Source organism: Mirounga leonina, unplaced genomic scaffold (assembly GCF_011800145.1).
Source record: "Mirounga leonina isolate KUSES-001 unplaced genomic scaffold, KU_Mleo_1.0 Mir_165, whole genome shotgun sequence".
NCBI lineage: Eukaryota > Metazoa > Chordata > Mammalia > Carnivora > Phocidae > Mirounga > Mirounga leonina.
In genome coordinates, this window is record NW_023270415.1 from 44,255,410 (window position 1) to 44,278,607 (window position 23,198).

General features: G+C 35.7%; 1 protein-coding gene across 8 annotated transcripts in view; it reads left to right on the forward strand.

Moving 5' to 3' along the window:
• Window positions 1–23,198, forward strand: part of MTDH (metadherin) — a 55,143-nt gene that overhangs the window by 26,421 nt on the left and 5,524 nt on the right. Inside the window, exons 3-10 of one of the 8 annotated variants that reach the window (XM_035011577.1) lie at window positions 478–562; window positions 1,280–1,456; window positions 2,870–2,935; window positions 4,298–4,534; window positions 7,046–7,132; window positions 9,331–9,429; window positions 15,262–15,386; window positions 21,019–21,126. In XM_035011577.1, the coding sequence (XP_034867468.1) occupies window positions 478–562; window positions 1,280–1,456; window positions 2,870–2,935; window positions 4,298–4,534; window positions 7,046–7,132; window positions 9,331–9,429; window positions 15,262–15,386; window positions 21,019–21,126 (984 nt within the window). The remainder of the gene's footprint in view (window positions 1–477; window positions 563–1,279; window positions 1,457–2,869; window positions 2,936–4,297; window positions 4,535–7,045; window positions 7,133–9,330; window positions 9,430–15,261; window positions 15,387–21,018; window positions 21,127–23,198) is intronic. The other 7 variants (XM_035011581.1, XM_035011580.1, XM_035011584.1 and 4 more) reach the window with 7 other exon arrangements.

The following is a 23,198-nucleotide window of genomic DNA, read 5'->3' on the forward strand; positions in this document are numbered from 1 at the left end:
TCTTTCTGAACATTAGCAGTAGGTTTTTATTTTATTCTGAACACATCATATTATAGTACCTTATTTATGATGTAAATTAGGGTAGCATGTTTCTAAGGGCACAGACTTTGGAGCCAGATAGACCTATTTCCTAATTTGACTCTACCATTTACTAACTCTTAATGTGACCCCAGACAGCCTATTTAATATTTAACAGCTCTAAGTCTCCATTTCCTCATCTCTAAAATGGGAATAATACCTTCTCTAGTGATTTTTTTTTTAGGGAATAAAGAAGAAAACGAGTGCAAAGTACTTAGCATAGAGTAACCACTGAATAAATGGTAACCTCATATTATTATTGCCATTTAATGTTAAGTTTTTTAATCAAACATTAAATTTTTTGGTTGTCAGCATCATACATTTCATTATGTATCTTACTGACTCCTACCTTTTCAAAAACATAATGAAATATTAAGTAACATTCTATTTTACTTTCAGTCAAAGAAAAATAAGAAGAAATCAAAGTCAGATGCTAAAGCAGTGCAAAACAGTTCACGCCATGATGGAAAGGAAGTTGATGAAGGTACTTGAGCAAGTGAAAGGACTATAGAAAAAGTTTTAATCCTTTTTTACCATGGTGCATTATATAAAAGCTGCATTTGTGTCGCTTAATCTTGTATCTAGTTTTCTTTTAATAATTACAGATTTTAATGTACAGATCTGTGACATTGTTAGAAAACATTTTTTTTTTTTAATCTAAGTTATAAGAATCTAATCGTGCTTTTCCTGAAGGGAACCACTTTGAGATTTAAGGTGTAGCTTAGTATCTTGAGCAATTGTTTTGTCTTTGTTTCTTAGAAATATGATTTGGACTTTTTCTCTCTTGTTCTTAAATACACTATCCCTAGAAGGCTGTGTACAAAATTCTTGAGGAAGCCCTTTATTGTCATCACCAAATAAACCCATTTATTAGTAATTATTTATAACACTCTCAATTCTCTCCAGCGGGATAAAAAGATCTACAGGATGACTTATAGTTATCATTTTTCCTAAATCATAGATGACAGTTGATAAAAATTACCAGAATAAATAATAATGGCAGTTAGCTGCCTAAAACAACATATTGGGATTAGAATAAATTCTTAGGATAAATTAATATAATCAGTACTCTGGGTTTTTAGTTTACTCTCTTAATTTATCATGATATCTTATGTGCCCTGCCCCCATTTCCCCCCTCAGAACTACAACGTTTTGTCTTCCCCTTTACTGAATAACACTTTTTTTTCTGGGGCTATGTCAGGAGCCTGGGAAACTAAAATTAGTCACAGAGAGAAACGACAGCAGCGTAAACGTGATAAGGTGCAGACTGATTCTGGTTCATTGGATTCAACTATCCCTGGGATAGAAAATACCATCACAGTTACCACCGAGCAACTTACAACTGCATCATTTCCTGTTGGTTCCAAGAAGAATAAAGGTATATTAGTGGAACATAAGAGTCATACATCAAATCCAGCTCCTTTTAATCAGATGTACAAAATATCATTATGTCAAAATTTGACTATTTTGAACTGCTTACATCATTGTGCTGATATACCCTTCTTCGTGAGAGCACTGTGGACCACATACTGGTTTACCTGATAACCAGCAGTGTTACTTGTTACGTAACACCTGATGAATGGCCTGCTAAATTAAAATTGCCTTTCTGCCTTGAGTCACGTGAGAAAATGATGTTGCCTTTTTTTCTTGTGTGCATTGCTTTGCCCCAACTCTCTTACATCTCCATTTCTTACAGTGGACAAGACACTTATTAAATAAAATTATTTGTCACCATTCTGCATGTTGGATGCTTTCATTCCAAGATGAAACAAGCATGTTCTGGATAGTGCAGGCTCTATCTGGACTTCTTATCACCCTAACTTTTTGAGAATGCCATAGGTGTTTGATAAAGCTAGACTGAAACTTCAGAGGTTGTTGAGCTGATATTCTTCCCAAGTATTTCAAGTGCTCACACTATCCAGTACTGATGGCTTCTTAAAGCTCTTTACATTGCCATCATTTTTACCCTGGAGACATCAGTCTGCAGAGTGATACTATTCAACTTGAGCATTGACTTTTCTTCCTTCACTTTTTTATTAATTGCCTCCTCACCCTGCATTTGTCTCCAGACCACTTTCTTAGCTTTGGTGTATTTTACTTTTTTGCTTGATGACTTGCTGAAATGTATTGCTTTGGTACAGCAATGACTTCTATTTATGCATTTTCGCTGTTACATGTTAGCCATGTCTTAGCACTCCATTTTGTTGGGGACCCTTTTTCACTGTCTTGTGCATGCCTGCCTTTGCTAGCACAATCTGTCTGCTGGCTTTTTGATACATTGTAATCATTAAATGCTTTTTAGTGTCAGAGAAATGGTATCCTTGTTATAATATGTATTCGTACCTCTTGCCATATTTCCTAAGTCCTGGTCCCAAATACTGGCAGTGTTCTTAAGTTGGATGTGTTTGCTTCCAGGATTACTGAAAAGGCAGCTGGTATTGTTGAGAGGTGGCAAAGTTGAATCCAATTACAGAGCCCCAGTTCTCCAGTTCCTACTTAAAAGAATCTCATAAGCATTACAGAACAGCAGACTCTACGTATACTTACGAGATTTTCCAGTTCCTATATTGCCATTTTAGTTGACTAAGAATATGGTAACTATAGAACTCAGTTCCTTAAGGACATGTCAAGTGTGTTGTGAGTAAAACTCTTTTCCAGTATAAGAATTTAATACTTGAAGAAACAATTTATTAAAAATAATAAGTGAAAACTTAATTTATATGTTAACTCCTAATTAATGTGCATAGTGGCCTATTCAGTATTAAATAAATTTTATTTCTATTTCAACCAGGTGATTCTCATCTAAATGTTCAAGTTAGCAACTTTAAGTCTGGAAAAGGAGATTCTACACTTCAGGGTGAGAGAAATTACATGTAACTTAAATTGAAGGCCCATCAAAATAGAAACTTATATACATGTCTGTTTCCTCACATGAATGATACAGAAGGAAAAAAAAGGCTTAGAAATGATTTTTAATTACTAAAGTAACATAATCACAATCCAGAGATTTTGGAAAATGGAAAAAAAGAAAAGTCATTCCCACTTCCTAACAGTCTTTGGTATGTTCTAGTTGTTTCTCCCTCTCCCCATATGTAAAAACATTTTTTTTAGTAGTAGTTTACATGTGATTTTTATTCTTGCTTGCATTGTGTAAGCCAATAGAGAAAAGAAAGATTTGGGGTGGGGGAGGACTTGGTTTTAATATAGGCATATATGGGATAAAATATTTTACCCCTGTTTATTAAGAAAAAAACCTTAATACCTATAATCGTTTAAATTGCTTCCTTAACAATATCAAATATTTTACAACAAATGGACTACAGTCTGAAGTTATACTGTGCTTCACAATTAGAAAATATATTTTATTTACTTGTTTATGATAAAGATTGAATTAAGTAGAGTGATATGCCTTACCTAGAAACTAAAAGTGTGGTAGTAAAATATAAACTCAGAAATGAAAAGCACCTTCTTGTTTCAGGCTTATTTTAACCCTGTCAGCTTCCTTCATTCCCATGGTTCTCAATCCTGGCTACACATTACAGTCATCTAGGAAGTTTAGAAAAACAACACACACACATATGTACATATACCTGCATACAAATATTCTGATTTTATTTTATTATTATTTTCTTAAATAATCTCTATGCTCAACATGGGTCTTGAACTCACAACTCCAAGATTAAGAGTTACATGCTCTACCAACTTGAGCCAGCCAGGCACCCCTGGAGATTCTGATTTTAATTAGTCTGGGCTGAGGCTCCAGTGTCTACTTTTAAGAAATTTTTCAGTTGATTTTAATGTGCAGCCAGGTTTCAGAATCACTGCCTTATACTCTGTGTGTGTGTGTGTGTGTGTGTGTAAATAAGAACGGAACATGGAACTAAGGAGAATTGTTCATATTTTTAGTGGGTGAGTATTCTGAGCATAGCAGAGTATGTGTTGTTTTCCTGTCTTTTGTACTTTCTTTGAGCAAGTCATTCTGCTGTTGAACACATCATTAAAATATAAAGTTCAAGCCTACTCTTAGTTTCTAAATTAAAGTCATCCATTGGTGGTCATGTCACTTTTAGGACATCATTTTTATTTTTAAAGCTCAAGCTGTTTAGAGGACAGTAGGGGAAAAAATGAGTGATAAATATAAACCAAGCAAATTTGAAAATATCCCAGTTTTCATAAGGAGTCATGTATCAGTTTTTAATCTTCTTTTCTTTTCTTTAAGTTCCTTCAGGATTGAACGAAAACCTCACTGTAAATGGAGGAGGCTGGAATGAAAAGTCTGTAAAACTCTCCTCACAGATCAGTGCAGGTGAGGAGAAGTGGAATTCTGTTTCACCTGCTTCTGCAGGCAAGAGGAAAAGTGAGCCATCTGCCTGGGGTCAAGACACTGGAGATGCTAATGTAAATGGAAAAGACTGGGGAAGGAGTTGGAGTGACCGTTCAATATTTTCTGGCATTGGTAAGAAGTGTTAGAAAATTTTAAGTTCATTTACAATTGCTTATTTCCAGTACATTTTGAATTTTCCAGGAATGAAAAAAAAAATCCATGAGTAGAAAAATGAGTAAAGCTATTCAGAAATAATAGTAATAACTAACTCATCTCAAACCTTCACATAGAGCAAAGTGGTAACTAAAAAAGTCAATAATAGCATGTATTACTCGCTCTTTACTAGTGCTCTCACATACTTTTATCACATCTGATTATCAGTGTAGCTAAGGGGTATAATTGTGTATTTTTAGTGATGTTATAAATGTAGTGTGTGAACAGACTTTTTGATTAATTTCAACAGTTCTGTTGAGTTTAAGTAAGAATAATAAAAGTTTACAGCATCCACTTTTATACTGTTTTGCAGTATATATAATTAATTTTTCTCCTCGGTTTTAAAGATGAAGACAATAGTTGAGAAGCTTATTCTTGTTGAGAGCCATCAAATAAAAAGCAGCTTAATTCCAGTGTGTGTGTGTGTGTGTGTGTATGTGTTATAGAAAAGAAGTCCATGTTTAATATGGAAAACTTAGAAGGAAAAACCCACTGTTATTACACCACCCAGTGACAACCACTGTTTTTTATATTTCGTTAATGGTCTTTTTTTTCCTGTGTAGTTTTTTGGGGTTTTTTTGTGTTTTGTTTTTTAATTTTTTTTACATAATCTAAATTAGATACGCATTTTTATGTCCCTCCCACACACACACACTTAATATTGTAACATAAACATTTTCCTTTTTGTAAGGATTTTTAGTTGAAGGCCCTGTAATATATTGTATAAGCATAACATATAAATTATTCAGCTATTCCCATATTATCAAGAGAATTTTCTGTTTTTTAACCATTGTAAGTAGCATGGCATTAATATATCTGTTTTGGGGTTTGTTTTTTTTTTTAGGATAGATTCTTGGGAGTGATATTATTGGGCTAAAGGGAGTATAAACATACAGTGCTCTGTAACATGTTGTCAAAGTATTTTCTAAGAGAGTAGTTCTAATTTATACTGTCAGCATCTATTATATGAGTGCCATTTATCCTGTCCTGACCAAGATTGGGTATTCTTATTTAAAAAATCTTTTCTAACTTGATAAACAAAAAATACATAAATTGTTCTGGTTAAATGAGGTTGAATATTTTTCACAATTTTCTTGGTCATTTCTATTTTATGAATTGTCTATTCATGTTCTTTGCCCATTTGTCTAATGGCCTCTTGTTTTTTTTTTAAATCAAGTTGTAATTCCTTGTACGTTAAACATACACTTTTTTTCTGTTATGCTTGTTGCAGATATTTTTGTTTTATTTCTTTTATTTGGGAGAGCAAAAGACACTGCAGTTTTTCGTGATTAAGTACCAAAAAACCTTCTTCCAATGTTATTTGCTTTTCCCATCACTTTTAAGCCTAAAAAGATTCATGTTGACTATTGTCCCCAAGAAGCAAACTCTAGATCATTTACTGATAATTATTTTTAAGCTTGTTCTTCCCTACAACGTCCAGAAATTGTGTAGAAATATCAAAATTTGTTTGGAAGAAGACAGTCCCTAAATTCCCAGCCTCATTTTCCATAGTGAAGAAAGCAGAAATGTCTATGCTTTAAAGCATCCTTTCATATTTAACAGAAGATCATCAGATTTTATCGAGTAATGTTAAAAACTGTGGCCTTTTCAGATATTTGCAATTTACTTATAAAAGCTACGTAGCATTTTCATAATTAGGACATAAATTAGATGGTACTTGCTGAATGGTTGCTACAGATAAAATTAAGCAGCAGGTTAGAGCTCCTGCCTAGTTGGATTAGGACCTTTGTTGAAATTGAAAGGGAACTATATTAAATTGGGTTTGTAGTGAATCACTAAGAAGAGACTGGTGTGACTGGTCTCATGGATGTATACGTTCCTTAAAATACTCATTTATATAAGTAAGAAATAGCTTGAAAATATTGAGGAAATAGTACAGTATAGTGGAATGAGTGTGGACTAGTTGGAAATGGACCTATTTGGAATGAATCCCTATTTTCCCACATAATAACTTTTATGGAAATCAGGCTTAGTTTTTTAACCTGTATGAACCTTCTATTTCAGTAGTTGTGAGGATTGGCTGTAATGAATGTCAAGTACCAAGTTCAGTGCCTGGCCCCAAGTAGTAGCATAATTATGGTAAATAATAAGGTAGCTTGCTAAAGTGGAGAAAGGCATAGGCTTTGGAAATGAGCTTAAGTTCCAGTCATGGCTCAGCTGTTTTCTGGCTGTCAGAAAGTCATTTAACTACTCTGAAATTGTGCCTAGCAGGGTTACCCTAAGGATTAGAGGTGTTTGGTATGAAGAGGTTGGCCTGTAATAGACATTCAGTAAATAGTAGCTATTGCTATATTGTCCTAATTTCTAAGGTTATCTTTAAATATTATTATCATAGTTTAAATCTGTACATATCTTTCACCTTTTCTTTTGCAAATTGAAGGTTCCAAGTGACGTTCTTTATTTTAACAGCTGCTTGGTCTAGTGTGGATAGGGGAATGAATACCTCTGAACAGAATTCTTCTTTTGCATCTCTCACACTTAACTCTGCTGTTTCTGGTATGTGAAAACAGTCTTTCATTTAGTTAACAAAAGAATTTCTGTTTAAATTCTTTGTAGCTTATGCTATTCGAAAAATAAGAGAGTCAAGTACTGCTATCAGCATAAATAATAGATATATAAAGTAGCTGAGGCCTTAATAAAAGGAGAGAAAAGAAGACCTAAATTCTTATCTGCAAGTGGCTTGGTTCCTTTCTGTAGTGAAGATAGGAAGATTCTGTGGCATAACATAAGTGAAAGTTCCTTGGCATACAGATAAATACAAATAGAAGGCCTTCCCTTCAGGGTTATACTTTTCTGTTACTAGTGTATTTCTACCATACTTCTACTTGCAGTTTGCTATTTCTATTTGCCCTTATTCATCATGAGTTTATATCTAAGCCTTTTAGGTTATGTAGAACCTCACATAATAACTCTAAGAGTATCTATTGATTTAGAAAATAGAGTATTACTAATAAACTATTACCAATTCAGCATTACTTAAATGCTGTAATGGATGTGCCTTTTATTAATCATGTAGAAGTCATATGTACTTAACAAATACTACATAAATATGGGAGGTGTTTAGTTTGTAACATTTTGTTCACTATGGCATTTATGGACCCAGTGTACTAATTATGTAGCTCCACAGTGTCTGGAGTCACTAGAACTCTAGGGGTCAGCAGACTTTTTCTGTAAAGGGCACAGTAATAAATATTTTAGGCTTTGTGGGCCATACTGTCCCTGTGGAACCACTTAATTCTGACATTGTAACAGGAAGGCAGCCAGAGACGATACATATAAACAGGGGGCTGTGTCTGGTTTTGAAATACTATTCTTTTGATCTTTTTTCAGTCATTTGTAAATACAAAAACTGATCTTCGCTATGAATCACACAAAAAGGGACTGTTTGCATTTGGCCTGTGGGTCATAGTTTGCCAACCCCTGCTCTCATAGACTACATTTCAGTTCCAGAGATAGAATTAATTGCCTCTTTCATTTGGTGACTTGGTACAGCACAGATGCTATTCTCTTCGTGTATTCAGAGAGAAAAAGAAAGCAGCATGGGCTGCTAAAGAAATAGCAATAGTGTTACTGTGGTGCTTATAAGCAGCTAATATACTAATTATATATGGATTTATAGGGTTGTTCTGTTAAAATTTTTATTAAAAAATACGTAACTACTTTAAGTATGTATCAAGCCATTATATTATGGAAGGCTGGGAAGATCATCTATAACCAGGTGAAAACGTTTAAGTTAGGAAGGGCTTTTATAAGAGGACATGATTGTATGTAAGGCTTTTACGGTAATAGGTTTTCTTAAGCATTTCTTTGTATCAGTGGCTCCAAATCCTACGTGAGGATCAGAGTCTCCCAAGGATTCCAGTGCATGTGAAAATTCTGATTCAGAGCGTCTGGGGGATATGTATCCCTAGTGGAGAATCCCTGCTTTATGTTTGCATTCTAAAATGAATTTACAGCTATAGAACAAGGGTTTTTGACCTGGCACCCATGAATTTCTGTGCCCCCAAAATTATCTGCAAAATTTTGTGTAGGTTCTGGACAGAGTCCATCACAGCTTTCATCAGATTCTAAAAATTATGTGACCCCATTCTCACCCCACCTCCTCCCCAAAAATGAAAACAGAAGGAACTTAGGAGATAATAGGCTCTTCTCTTTAAGTGCACCTGAACTTAACTTGGCCTCTAAACCACCGGCTTCCCTCTGTCTCACCTCTCTAGATAATCCTCTGTTTCTTTAATTTTTTCTTAGGCAGAAGGTTCCAGCAAACCTAGATATTTTCTAGCTCTCTCTTTTCAAGGTCGTCAGGTTATAGGCATATCCTGAAACATTCAGGATTTCTTTTGTGCTTTATTATTTTTCATTAAGAACAAAAATAAAACAACTTTTTTCACCTTCTTGAAATTTGTAGATAATCAGTTTGAAATATGTGTTATAAAAGACAAAATCGAATGGATTGGTGCTAGGGACAATATATAATTCCCATCAGTGAATTCAGTCAAGTATTATCATGCTTAATCTGAAATTACCCTCAATTCTACTTTTCCTTATCTTAACTCTTTTTCTAATGTTTGAATTTTTCCTTTTAGGGGAAATAAAAAATAATTTAGACTCCGTGTGCAAAGTATAGAACTATTGTTATGAAGCATCATTAGAAAATTCCATTTTTAATTTTATTGCATTCGTTTTCATTTAAGGGTCTACTGCTGAGCCAGTTTCTCATTCTACCACTTCTGATTATCAGTGGGATGTTAGCCGTAATCAACCCTATATCGATGATGAATGGTCTGGGTTAAGTATGTCCTTTTAAAAATTATGTTTTTGTTTTTGTTTTTTCAGAATTTTCTTTCTAGCACCCTAAATTCATGCTTTATGTTTTAATTTTAATCCTAATTTTCACCTCTTAGGCCATAGTAATATAATACCAAATGTGTACTACTTTTAAACTGATGTTTTTGAATAACTGTAGAATTTAAATTTATACTTTTTGTGATTGAGGCAATATTTAAACATGATGTTTTCTTATAGTTGCTCTATAGTTTTTTATTTTAAAAATTTTTTGTTTTATATGAACATTCTGTTTCTCTTCTTACTTTTAGTATAATAGAGTGAATATATAGGAATGGCTTTCAGTTTGTGAGGTATGCAAGTTTTGTATTTTAAAATAATTTTCTTAGCCTGATTCCCAGTAGAAACTTAGGAAGGTTAATGACCAGAGTTATTTAAAAAAAAAAAAAAAAAGAGGAGGGAAAAAGAATATGGTTTTTACGTTCAGAGAACTTATGCCATCTTCACTTAAAAAAAAATCTGAGATTTTTTTTCCCCGCACAACCTCAAACCTCAGAATGTACTCCTTAGAATTTTTACAGCCATCCTTTTCTTTTTATTTAGCATTTATACGTTACCTTGTGGACTTCTCCACCATTTGGCTAGTGCAAAAAAAAAAAAAAAGTCTTGAAGAATATCTTGTGTTTCTTCAAGTAGAGTTGAAATGAAACCCTCTAAAAATAGGAACTCTCAGTTACTCTTGGATCCTCGGTACCTAGCGCAGTGCTTTATACAGAGGTGTTCAGTAGTAATAATGATAAGAAAAGCAAACAGCTGACTGTGCCAGGCACTCGTCTTAAGTCTTGTGGGTTTTATTAGCTTATTTTAATGCTTACAATAATTCTACAAGGTACGTGTTTTTTTCCCCACACTTTCCAGATGAAGAAACTGAGGCAAAGAAATGTTATCTGACCCAGGTCACACAGCTAGTTAAGTGGAGGAAGTGGTATCAAACTTGGGTAGTCTGGCTCCAGAGTTCATGCTCTTAACCACCACAGGGTCCAGCCTTAATGATGATGGTAATTGCGAAGGTAAACTTGCAATGCAGTACAAAAATTAGTCTGTAGATTAATAAGTCTCCATAGATTCACCAAAGCACAATTCCTATAGATGAAAGGAAGTGAGGTGGAAAGGTAGATTAGGCCATAAAAAGCCTTGAATTGCTGGCTAAAGATTAGGGAGGTGGGGTTGGCGTGCTACTTGAGAAGAAGGTATTTCCTACTTTAGTCCTCACTTTAAAACGTTGTACCTCATACGGCTTGACTTCAGCACTTATCTCCGGAATCTAGATTAATTGAGCTGTAAGATGGAGCAAATAATCTGTCCCATCTACTTCTGTAGATTGTTGTGAGGTTTTAATGTGGTAGTGAATGAACATGAAAGCTTTTTGTAATTACAAAGTACCATATAAATCCAGGGGTATATTACAGGATGTGAAGGTAACGATTTTGGAAAATGAAGTCTCTGTACTTTTGAAGAAAGATTAGCTCTGTGCAGGATAGAATTGAAGAGTGGGTTGTAGGAATGCCAGAGAATAGCGGTGAGGCAGCTATGGGCTGAGGCGGAGGACAGCTGAGCATCAGGGCTCTAGGCTTCCCTGCCTGCACAGGATTACTCCACTTTTATCCATTTTAGAATTCTTATAACATGAAAAACATGATTGGCTGCCGAAATAAAAGACTGAAGCAAAAGATGTATCCACAGGACTCTGTTGAAAGTTAAAAGTATCAGAAACACCATCTTTGACACCATCTTTCATTGGTTAGGCTCTTAGCAGTCTTTTAAGTCCAAAGTTTCTCTTTAACCTCGTTTTTCTCTGTGAATTTTATTTTTTGTTTTATCATCTATAATGTGGCTAATTTTGGTACTCCGTGCACTTAATTATTCCTTCTAAATTTACAAAATGCATGATTTAGTATTTGAGATTACTAATCCACAGAGTATGTATATGTGTATGTATGTATGTATACACATACGCTGGCTTTACATTTCGTAGTGTGATATGATTAATATACTGACCCTCTGGTGTGAGGCATAGACATCATTATCTGACAGAAAGGCATTGGATTTACCCGAACACTTGAATATTAAGTTAAGATGCTAAAGTACAGAAGATACATTTTTTAAAGGCAGGTGTTACTCTTATCCGTTGTCTGGATCATAAAGGAACAACATCATCATAACCCCTGTAAAAAGTCAGATTTTGAGCAGAACTCTGTTTTTGTTGGCACACCAGAGTGAGTGAATTTGCTGCAGCATAGTTAGGGGTTGAGAGCATGAGCTTTGAGGACAGACTACTTGGGTTTGAATCTTAGCCTTGACATAAACTTAGGTGGGTACATGGTCATTGTATGCTTCAGTTTCATCATCTGCAAAAAGAATAGTTCTTCTCCCACAGTTGTTGAGAGAATTAAATAATAAAGTATATAAATATAGCACTTAGAACACTGCCTGAATATTCAGTAAGTGCTGTGGTGCTGTTGATATTCTTCTAGGGGCAACAGTTGTCTACTCGGTGGAGTCAATTAGTATTGTTTGTTTGAACACTGGAGAGTCTTTCTAACATAATTGTTTTGTTGTATTAAAGTTAATACTAAAGTAAGTTCTGACCAGAAGCAGCTGACAGCCATTTTTTTACTCATAAGAGATTAGCTATGAGATGCTTAAACCTAAAGCATTATTCAAGCAAATTAAATAGATAAATTCCTTACCATTTTGAAAAGACACTAATACAGCTCTTTGAAAAGATATTGGCAAACCGATGGGAGAATTTTGAAAAATGAGAAGTTACCCTGTTTATAAATGGAGAAAACTATCCAGTGAATGAAACTATACTGCATAGTTTCCTTAAAGGAAAGAAGTTTTTAGCATATTAGGCCCATGAATCTTAAGAATTATGTGTTGAAAAGTCTCCTGGTGACAACTTTTATGTTTAGGTAATCTTTTGTTTTATAAAGTAGTTTTATTTGATCCCAGTTAGTAAGAAAACAAACAAACCTGAAATCAATAAACCTGGAAAAAATCACCATAAACCTTTATAAAGCCAATAGAGATTTGTGCCTCTGTTAATGTTCTTACATAGGTTAAACCATAGGCTGCAGTCATTCCCCAACCTTTCTGGTTATCTAAGCCTTTAAAAAAGTAATGTTACTAAATACTTACTAGATTTTTACCTGTTATCCCCCCACACCACCGTATTTATTAAGAAAATAGTTTATGGGGCGCCTGGATGACTCAGTCATTAAGCATTTGCCTTCCGCTCAGGTCCTGATCCTGGGATCCAGCCATGCATTGGGCTCACTGCTCAGTGGGAAACCTGCTTCTCTCTCTCCCACTCCCCTGCTTGTGTTCCTGCTCTCGCTCTCTCTCTCTGTCAAATAAATAAATAAAATCTTAAAAAAAAGGAAAGAAAATAGTTTATATGTTAGTATATTGCCCACCCACTTGTCTAAACTTTTTTTTTCTCCTATAAAAGAGAGTATCTTTTCTGGCCAGAGGCCTTAGAGACCTGGCTTATGGAGAGCAATATGCCAAATCTGTATTTCTTCTTTGTGAGGTTTAAGCAAAACCTGTGACATTCAGATCTCCTTACAGTGTTCTTAATGAATGCTTAATGTAAGATGAGCAGTTGGTTCCAGATGTCTACTAGATGCCTTTATACTTATAAATATGATTTCTACACTACGACACACCAGATGTATCTTACTGAGAGATTTACCGGGGTTGTAAGAAATAAATTCTTAGTTGTGTGTGCCTGATAGCTTAGAAACTGGCTTTCTATTGTTAATGTCATCAGTGCTACCTAAACAGAACACCTACCATTCATTGAGCACGTACTGCATTGCTGTGCACTGCTTTAGATGTATCTAATATAATCTCAGTCATCCTGGAGAGTTAGTGTATAACCCACTAAGATTATGAAATTTCACCCATATCACATAGTTATTAAGTGGTAGATCAGCATTCACATGTAGATCTGTTTGACTCCAGGTCCATGCCTTTAACCCCGATGTGGGTATACCGTGCAATACTGCCTCTGGATTCCTGCTCGTAGTAGTAAATTTAGGGAGGGACTTCCTTTATTGTAACATACTTCACAGTTGTCATCACTTGTTACATGTTTAGACTATCAGTTCTTATTTTCAGTCTCTTTCCATCCTCTACCGTTTTAGCCCCTCTTCTCCCTTTCCATACCCCTGTGACAGAAAGTCTCATTCTGTACTTAAATGTCTCTTGTACTTACCTATCTTCATCTCTGAATAGATAAGACCAGGAGCTCCATGTTGGGGGTGGGGGTATATTGTACTCATTTTTGTATGTCTAGTACCTACCCAGCTCAAGTTCTAATATATAGTAAGTGCTTAATAAGGTGAAATTCCTGTAATTCTACTATTAAGATATATCTGTTGTTACTATATTATTTTCTTCAATCTCTTCCTCATATAAATTTGGGATCATGTTTTAAAGACAATTTTGTCTATTGTTTTTTCTGTGAGCACTTTCCCAGATTATATTCTTCCGAAACATAGGTTTTAAAGCCTTCGTGAGGTATCATAATACCTCCCCTTTAAACAAAAATAATAGAGTTCACATGAAAAAATAAGAACAGCAAAGAAAATAAGAATCAGGCAGATTTGTCATTCGAGTTACTAAAAAGTATTACAGAGTCATATATGGCACCATCCCAGGAATATATCTGTGAAATAGGATAGAAATTCCAGAAACAGACTGAAGTGTATGTGAAAGACCTCAGTAGTTAGTAAAAGTAACATTTGACATAAATGGGAAAAGATTGGATTTTTCAATAAAGCAGTGCTAGAATGACTTGTTCACCATTTAGAAATAGAGCTTAACCCCTATCATCTTAAACCACTGGAAATGAAACCTGGCTGTAAGTAGTCCTTGCAGAGGTGATGTGGAAGCATTTCAGAAATCCAGGGAGAGGAGAGAAGAATTGACTTTGAGAGCTACTTAACCAGGATAAAGCCAAAGATTGTTTTTCCCTTTTTAGAATAAGCAAGTGATAGCTTCCGAAAGGAGGTAAAATTCAGTGCCTTTTAGAGTGAAAGAAAGGGATCTAGAGGTCTAAAATAAAAATTTATTCTTGAGAATAGATGATAGAAACCCTGAAAGTGACCTGAATATTTTGGAATGATAAAAGTAGCATTGAATAATTTGGAAAATGTAAGAAGATACAGATTAAGTATTAACCATTAAAAGTGACAAAGTAATTGTTCCCCCAAAAAAAGGAAGAAAGAAGACATTAAATATTCTGTCGTGACTTGGTGAATTTGAAGAAGAACCTAATCTTGAAAAGCTCCTAAGGAGGGGAGGAGGTGTAGTGTAAAAGGACGGGTGGGGACCATAATTTTGGCACTGCTGTTCAAGATTCACTAATTCTGGACCCTAGAAAATAAATCAAGTACAAAAATGGAATGACCAAGGGAAAAAAAATGACCAGGACCCAGACCAAATTAGACATAAAAAGTACAAACAGAGCAAAGTCAGGTGGTTGATCACAAAGGAATTTGGGAGAGTAGAATTAAATAGGTAATTCTTAAGTTGCCTAGAGTTTCTTAGAAATTCCATTTAATTAGCCATATGATGGGCCTAGCACAGGTGGGACAGAGGTTTTTACCATCATGATTAGGTTTTCTTCTAGCTCTTAAAATGTGCATGGGAGAAAGAAGGAAGAACAACAGTTTAAAAATACAGCTTAGTTCAACATAAGGAATTTTAGTTTTTGCATTTTAGTTTTTGGCAGAAATGATAGATACCTAATTCACACTGTTAAATTTTAGATGGTCTGTCTTCTGCTGATCCCAGCTCTGATTGGAATGCACCAGCAGAAGAGTGGGGAAATTGGGTAGATGAAGAAAGAGCTTCACTTCTAAAGTCCCAGGAACCAATTCCTGATGATCAAAAAGTGAGTAAAGGCATTGGCGGGTATGTCTATTTCTCTGTGCACCCAACTATATTATAATTATTAGGGGTTACATTCTGTATTATAAATACATCCAGTGATAGAATTGCTTCTGAGCCATTCTGATTATATTTGCTTCAATCCTTATGCCTGCATGCCTTCTCTGTATCACTGTTTTTTCTTTCCACATATTATTGAGAATTGTGATATGTGGAAAGCACTATTAGGCACTGATAAGAAAACACAGTGACTTTCCTCTTATCAGAATTAATAATAGTTGGTATTATATCAACTCTTAGTGTGTTTAGAGAAGACTAGATCAGTTGCCAGTGAAAGATTTAGGAAGGCTTCATAGCAGCAGATAAGACTGAGAACACCATGAAAAAGCCATCAAGGCAAGAAAACAGGTAATAATTTAGTGGAGAGATAAATAGTACACATGTGTGGAATCAGTTGATGAAAAGTACGTTCCTTCTAGGCTACGTTCCTTAAAGAAAGGGACCGTGAAGTTTTGTTTTGTTTTGTTTTGTTTTTTGTAGCTCTAGCAACATGCTTGGCATTCAGTAAATAAATGAAAGGAATGATCGATAACCTTGCCACATTTTTGTGAAGTTCTGTAGATGATAACCTGTTGGCGGCTTTTAAACTAGGGATAACCTAATCATCACTGGGGTTAGGAAAATTAGGCTGGATACAACGGAAAGACAAGAAGCTTGGGAAGCTATTTTGTACTATTTTGGGGTAAGTGTTAAAGAGGCAGTTACATGAATCAGGTAGGAGATAATGAACTAAATTGATAGCTTTGAAAAATAAATGGAAGTGGTGTTTACCAGAGATATAAAGCGACTGATCAAACTGCAACTGGGAAAAATCAAAGAGGCTCTGAAGATAATAGGGCCGTTAGTATTCAACAAATATTCATTGAACATCTGCCATAAGTCAGGTATTGGTTAGTAGAGAAGCGGTAATAAGACACGGTTACTGCCTTCCAGGAGCCTACAGTCTGGTTAGGGAGGAGAGGAAGGAGACCGGCACATCGGCAGGTAAAAGTCGTGTTACGGTATGTGTTGGGTATTAGGGAAGCACTTGGGAGTTTTAGCAAAAGCATCCTGAAGGTAAAAGCAGAATGCGAAACAAAGAGTGGTCAGAAATTAAACTAGAGAGGGAGGCAGAGACCAGATGCTAGAAGTTCTTGAATGTCATATTTAAAACCATAGATTTTATCCTGTAAGTAATGGAAGGATTTTAAGCTAAAGTGTTTTTTTCTCCGTGGGTTACACTGGTAGCCCATGTAGGAAAAGGTGGAGGCATATGTGAGAAAAGGCAGGAAGACCAGTTCAGAGGTTGCTTAGTAGTCTAGGACAGTAGTGGTAAGAATGGTACACGGAATACAGAATGGACTTGAAAAATACATTGAAATAAAATCCACAGAACATGATTAGAATTGAATGGTGTTATACGCAAACAATGAATCATGGAACACTACATCAAAAACTAATGATGTAATGTATGGTGATTAACATAACATAATAAAATACAATTTAAAAAAAAGAAAAAGAATTGAATGGAGGAAGAGTCATCAAAATGACTTCCAGGATTTTAGCTTGGGTAACTGGGAAGGTGGAAGTAGTCCTCCCAACAGAGAAAATATAGGAGCAAAGACTAGTTAATTGGGGGAAGGGTGGTTGGTTCCATTTGGGATATGTTAAATGCAGAGCGTTTTGTTGAAATGCCTAAGAGAAGTTGGTTTTGTGCCAGGTTAAAGCTTAGGGAAAAGATCTGTTTGGACGTTATTAGTATATGGTTGTTAAACACTTTGAGAGTTGGTGAAATATCTAGGAAAAATCTGTAGACTTGAAAAGAGCAATGGAATGAACATAGGAATCTGGGAAACTCCCAAGTTTTAAGGAGAAAAAAGCCCATGAAAGAGACTGGGGGAAGAGAGTTCTGGGTCACAGAGGCTGAGACATCTGCTCTCTGGTAATTAAGAGCAGTTTCGTTAGAAATCTTGGACTAGGGGCGCCTGGGTGGCTCAGTTGTTAAGCGTCTGCCTTCGGCTCAGGTCATGGTCCCAGGGTCCTGGGATCGAGCCCCTCATCGGGCTCCCTGCCCGGCGGGAAGCCTGCTTCTCCCTCTCCCATTCCCCCTGCTTGTGTTCCCTCTCTCACTTTCTCTGTCTGTCAAAAAATAAAATCTTAAAAAAAGAAAGAAATCTTGGACTAATAACCATATTGCAGTAAGTTGAGTAAATGGTTAGGAAAGAGTAGTAACAATTACAAGGTTTTTCTAAAGTAAGTTTGGATAGAAATGGAGGAGAGGTAGTGGATGACAGCACACTGTAGCATCAGGAAGGGTTTTGTTGGGGGTTGTTTGTGTTTTAATGATAGGAGAGATTTTAGTACAGCGTCGGTAAACTTTTTATTAAAGTTCCATACAGTAGTGCAAAAGCAACCGTAGACTGTAGGGAAATGAACTTTATTTACAAAATCTGGCATCGGACCAGACTTGTAGTTTGTCAACCCCTGCTTTAACATATCTGTGGACACAAAGGGAAAGGATCTAGAGTAAAGTAAAAGCTAAACATAACTGAGAGATGTGGCTAATAGGGTAAGTTCCTGGCAGTAGATGTAGAGGAATCTTAGGCATGAGTGGATTGTGGGTTGGCCTTTAATATAATAGGATGGTAGTACCTCTGATCTTTAGAGACCACAGGAAGGAAGAGGTAGTAATGGGATTTATTATTAAGGGTGTAAAGAAATGTACGGGGGGGGGGGCAGTTGATAGGTAATATGAAGGTCGAGGGGGTTAGGGGGAGAGAGAGATGAATGGGCAGAGCATGGAGGGGTTTTAGAGCAGTAAAGCTACTCTGTAGAGACGCTGTAATGGTGGATGCATGTCATTATACATTTTTCCCAAAGCTGTAGAATGTACAACACCAAGAGTGAACCCTAAGGTAAATTCTAGGGGCTTTGAGTGGTAATCATGTGTCAGTATAGGCTCATCAGTTGTAACAAATGTCCCACTCTGGGGAGGGATAGTGATCGTGGGAGAGGCTGTGCATGTGTGGGGCTGGGGAGTATATGGAAATCTCTGCCTTCTGCTCAGTTTTGCTGTGAACCTAAAATTGCTCTAAAAAATAAAGTCTGTTAGGAAAGAAAAGCTTCCTGGTACGGTACCTTAACACACAGTAATCATTCTGATATTTGTTGAATGTTTAGTGAATGTGCAACCAAAAATCTGTTTCTTTAACTGAAACTTCCTTGTGCCCGATCATCAGAATTACAGAGTAGAATCACTGAATGGAGTAAAGACGGTTACATATCATAGCACTTCTTTTTCTGAGTATATTCGGAGATCGTCTTTCATTTCTCTTAGCAAAAATGGGGCAATATCCAAAGGCCCATCAGTTGAGGAATGGAGAAATAAAATGTGACAGGTTTGTACAATCACATATTAGATGTTAAATATCAATGAAATAAGTTACATTAATATCAACATGAATAGAATCTCAAAAACATGTTGAATGATGGACAGGTTTACAGAAAGATACAGTATGATACCATTTATATAAATTTTGTATGTGTGAACACACCAGAATTTATAAAAAGAAACTTGATTGGATGGACACAAAAGAAGTTCATGGTAGTGGTAATGGTAATGATTAACCCTAGGGTAAACCCCTAGGGGAGGTGGTGTGGAAATGGGATTGGGAAGGGTTTAAGGAATTTTAAGTTTATCAGTAATGTCTTTTAATAATCTAAAATAAATGTGTCAAAATGTCAGTTCTTTTGTGTGAGTTAAAAGATGGTATGGAGTTGATTTCAGCCTTTTTCCCCATGAACAAAACTAGTGTTTTGCCATCAGGAACTACAGTTCTCTCATGGTTGGATGATAATTGGCTGAGAAGCAGAGTGCTCAGAGTCCTTGTGACCTGAATATTCCTTATAGGATACATTTTTTCACGTGGTATTTTAATCACTGTGAGCTTATGGTGAAAACTTCTGTGGAAGTTTCTCCACAACTGACAACCAACTTGTACTGAACATCTCTTAGCTAAGTTTGTGTAGGATTTTGTTTTTCCATCTGTTCGTAGTTTCTGTGAACTGTTTGGTGGTTCATCCTAATGACTGTGCTACTGAGCAGAGAAATAGTAGTTACCCCATCATCTCATCCTATAAGGATAGGCTAGGAATCTTGGCTGTCATCTGTTCAGAAGAAACAAAAAGCACTTTTTCATAGAAAAGTCAACTATATGGTATGTGTGAAGGGATAGTCTGAATACTAGTTTAACAGTTCTGATTCACTATTTTTGTCCTGCGGAATGTTATTTTCAATGACATTCCGTCTCAAATTCAATTTTTTTAAATTAAGCCTTCTGTAGAGTGACAGGCCCTTGTGAGAAATGATACAGAGAGATTCCCTGTACTCTTTACCCAGTGTCCCCCAGTGGTAACATCTTGAAAAACTTGAGAACAGTTATCACAACTAGGATACTGACATTAATGCAGATACAGAAAACATTCCCGTCCTGCAAGGACCCCTCATGTTGCCCTTTTTTTTTTATAGCCACCCTTTCTCTCCTCTTGTCACCACCCCCCTGGTAACCCCTGGCAACCAGTGATCTGTTTCCATTTCTATAATTTTATCATTTCAAGAATGTTCTATGAATAGAATAATAATAGCATGTAACCTTTTCATACTGTTATTTTTTTCACTCAGCATAATTCTCTAGACACTCATCTAGATTGTTGTGTGCATCATTAGCTGGTTTTTTTTTACTTCTGAGCAGTCATGGTGTGGATATGCCTCAGATTGTTTAATCATTCTGTTGAAGGACATCAGGATTGTTTTTGGCTTGGGGCTATTGTGAATAAAGCTGCTATCTACATTTATGTACAGGTTTTTGTGTGAACATAAGTGTTCATTTTTCTGGGATAAGTGCCTAGGAGGACAGTGCCTGGGTTGTATAATAGATGCATATTTAATATATTAAGAACCTGCCAAACTGTTTTCCAGAGTGCTTGTATCACTTCACATTCCTGCTTACAGTGAATGAGTGATCGTATTTCTCTGAATCCTTGCCAACACTTGTTTGTCACTGTTTATTATTTTAGCCGTTATTGATAGGTGTGTAGTGAACTCACTGTGATTTTAATTTGCATTTTCCTAATACCTGATGATGTGGAACATCTTCCCATGTGCTGCTTTGCCATCTGTCCTCTGTTGTGAGATGTCTGTTCATATCTTTTACACATTTTCTAATTGGATTGTTTACTGTTGAATTTTGAGTGTTCTTTCTATAGTCTGAGACATGAGTCCTTTGTTGGATATATGGTTTGCAAATATTTTCTCCCACTCGGTAGCTTGTCATTCTCTTAACAGAGCATATAAAAACAATCAGAAAGATGTAAAAAAAAAAAAAAGTGGTCTATCATAGACAATAGGAGAATGAAGTTCCACGTACTTTGTTCTTTTTAAATATGTAATTTTAGATCCATTTTATTACTCATTACTAATTCTTTACTTAGCATTTAGGAGATAAAGACTGAGCCTAATGAATGAAATTATTCCATAATTTCTGAATAATGAAAACTTAACCAATTGTTTTACTTAATACTTTTGCTTTTAACATCAGGTTTCAGATGATGATAAAGAAAAGGGAGAGGGAGCTCTTCCAACTGGGAAATCTAAAAAGAAAAAAAAGAAAAAGAAGAAGCAAGGTGAAGATAACTCTCCTGCACAGGTAGAGTATCAAAACAGATAGATGTCATTCGTTAAGCACCTACTGCTCAAATGTGAAAAGATAATATGCAGATACTAAGAATATGTAGAGATAAAAGACACTATAGGAGATAGGTTTACTTGCAAAGCATTTGAAAAGTCACAGAATGTTTTAAAGATCTTCTATATCCTACTGTAATAATAACTATTGCTGTAAAAAAAATCGTACCAAAGGTGTAAACCCAAAAGTAATAAATTAGATGCATTTTGATTTATATTAAGGTGAAATGGAAAAAGAGGTACAGTATTTCTCACATACAAAAATGCTTTTTGAATAACTTGAATTTAGCAAGTTAGAATTTTAGCTTAGAACGTGTGAGTCACAAGTGGAGTGTCACTCCAGAGTTTGCTCTCTGTTTCACTTAGTATCCTCTTAATACCTTCACCTAGTATCTTCATCTGCTTGTTTGGCTTCTGACAGAAACTTTCTACTTCCGTCACTCCATTTTCCTTCTTTTTTCATTGGTCTCTCCTATTGGGAAAACTAATTTTAAATGACAGTATAAATGAAAACAAAGGTACTTTAATTGCAAACATACTAGATTACTAGAAGTATGCATGGGTTTCTCTTTGAAAGCACTATCACCATTATATTACAAATTACAAAAATCTTATTCCTTACCTACAACCATGTGGCTACTTGTTTTTATTCCTTTAAATGTAGGAGAGAGCCAGAGTTTCTAGAGGATAGCCTCCATAGTAATTTTCCTGTTTATTCTCTTTGGGAAAAGTTGGTGCATAAGGAAATACGTGTTGCGTTCATTTTTTGTTGAGGGAAGCACAGCCCATCATAAATGACACTGATCCATTTTCAGTGCTTGTTTTTTCTCACAGTAATATACGTAACTGAGATCAATGGATATACTGTGTAATAAGGGTGCTTCTCTCCTTAGCTGAGCTAGCTGATGACAACCGTTATGGACAGCTATCTTTTGTTAGTAATACTGTCTGAACTCTGTTTAGCCAAACTTTTCCTGGACTTCTGTGACTTACATTATAGCCTTTACTAAAGACTACTTTTCTGGTTTGTGGATTAGATGAGTTCCTTTTAAAAGAAATTTTGTGGGACAGATATAATCTGTAAATTTCAACTTACTGGCAAAGGTCATTAACTTGTGAAAGTTCTTTTGGTATTGTTATACTTCTTTTAAAAATGTTTGAAATGTTTTTAAAAATAACAGTGAGTATGGGGCAGCTGGGTGGCGCAGTTGGTTAAGCATCTGACTCGGTTTTGGCTCCTGTTGAGATCTCAGGTCCTGAGCTTGAGCTCCACATCGGGCTCTGCGCTCACCGCCAAGTCCTCTTGGGACTCTCTCACCCTCTGCCCCTCCCTCCCTCCCTCCCTCTCTCTCTCTCTCTCTCTCTCTCAGATCAATAAATCTTTTAAATAAATAACTGAGTAAGTATACAGTCTTTGGAGTCAGATCTGTATTCAAATTTCAGTTTGGCCATTTACTGGTTGTTTTTGTTTTTCTTTGCACAGATGACTTGACTGCATAGGTTGCTTTGAGAATTAAATGAGACAGCCATGAAATTCTGTGTCAGGGTCATAGAACATAGTATCCTATCCGTAGTACATTTGGGAATTTGTTCTTTTTAGTTGTGGGTACGTGGTTGGTGGGCGTCTTTACTGTTAGAGTACAGCTTAGGATAAAACTAACTGATGTCTTCACGTTAATTTTGTACAGATGGCAAATCTTACATATATACTTCCAAAGCTACTTTTCAACTTAAATTCACAACAAAATTTATATTACTGTCTAAACCCACTACCATCCTGAACAAGTTTTATAAAGTATCAGTATTAGCAGAAGACTTCCAAGATCACCCTAGCCAGTTGTTTCTATGTATGTGTTGGCTAAGGAATCATACAGTTAGCAGTGATGGTCCTGTTTAATGTATTCTATTTCATATTTATTTCACATACCTACACATGTAATGTGCTTTAGAATTGCTTTGTTGAAACTTTTTTTTTTTTAAGTCTGAAGGCCTTTGGACACCTGGGTGGCTCAGTCGGTTAAGCATCTGCCTTTG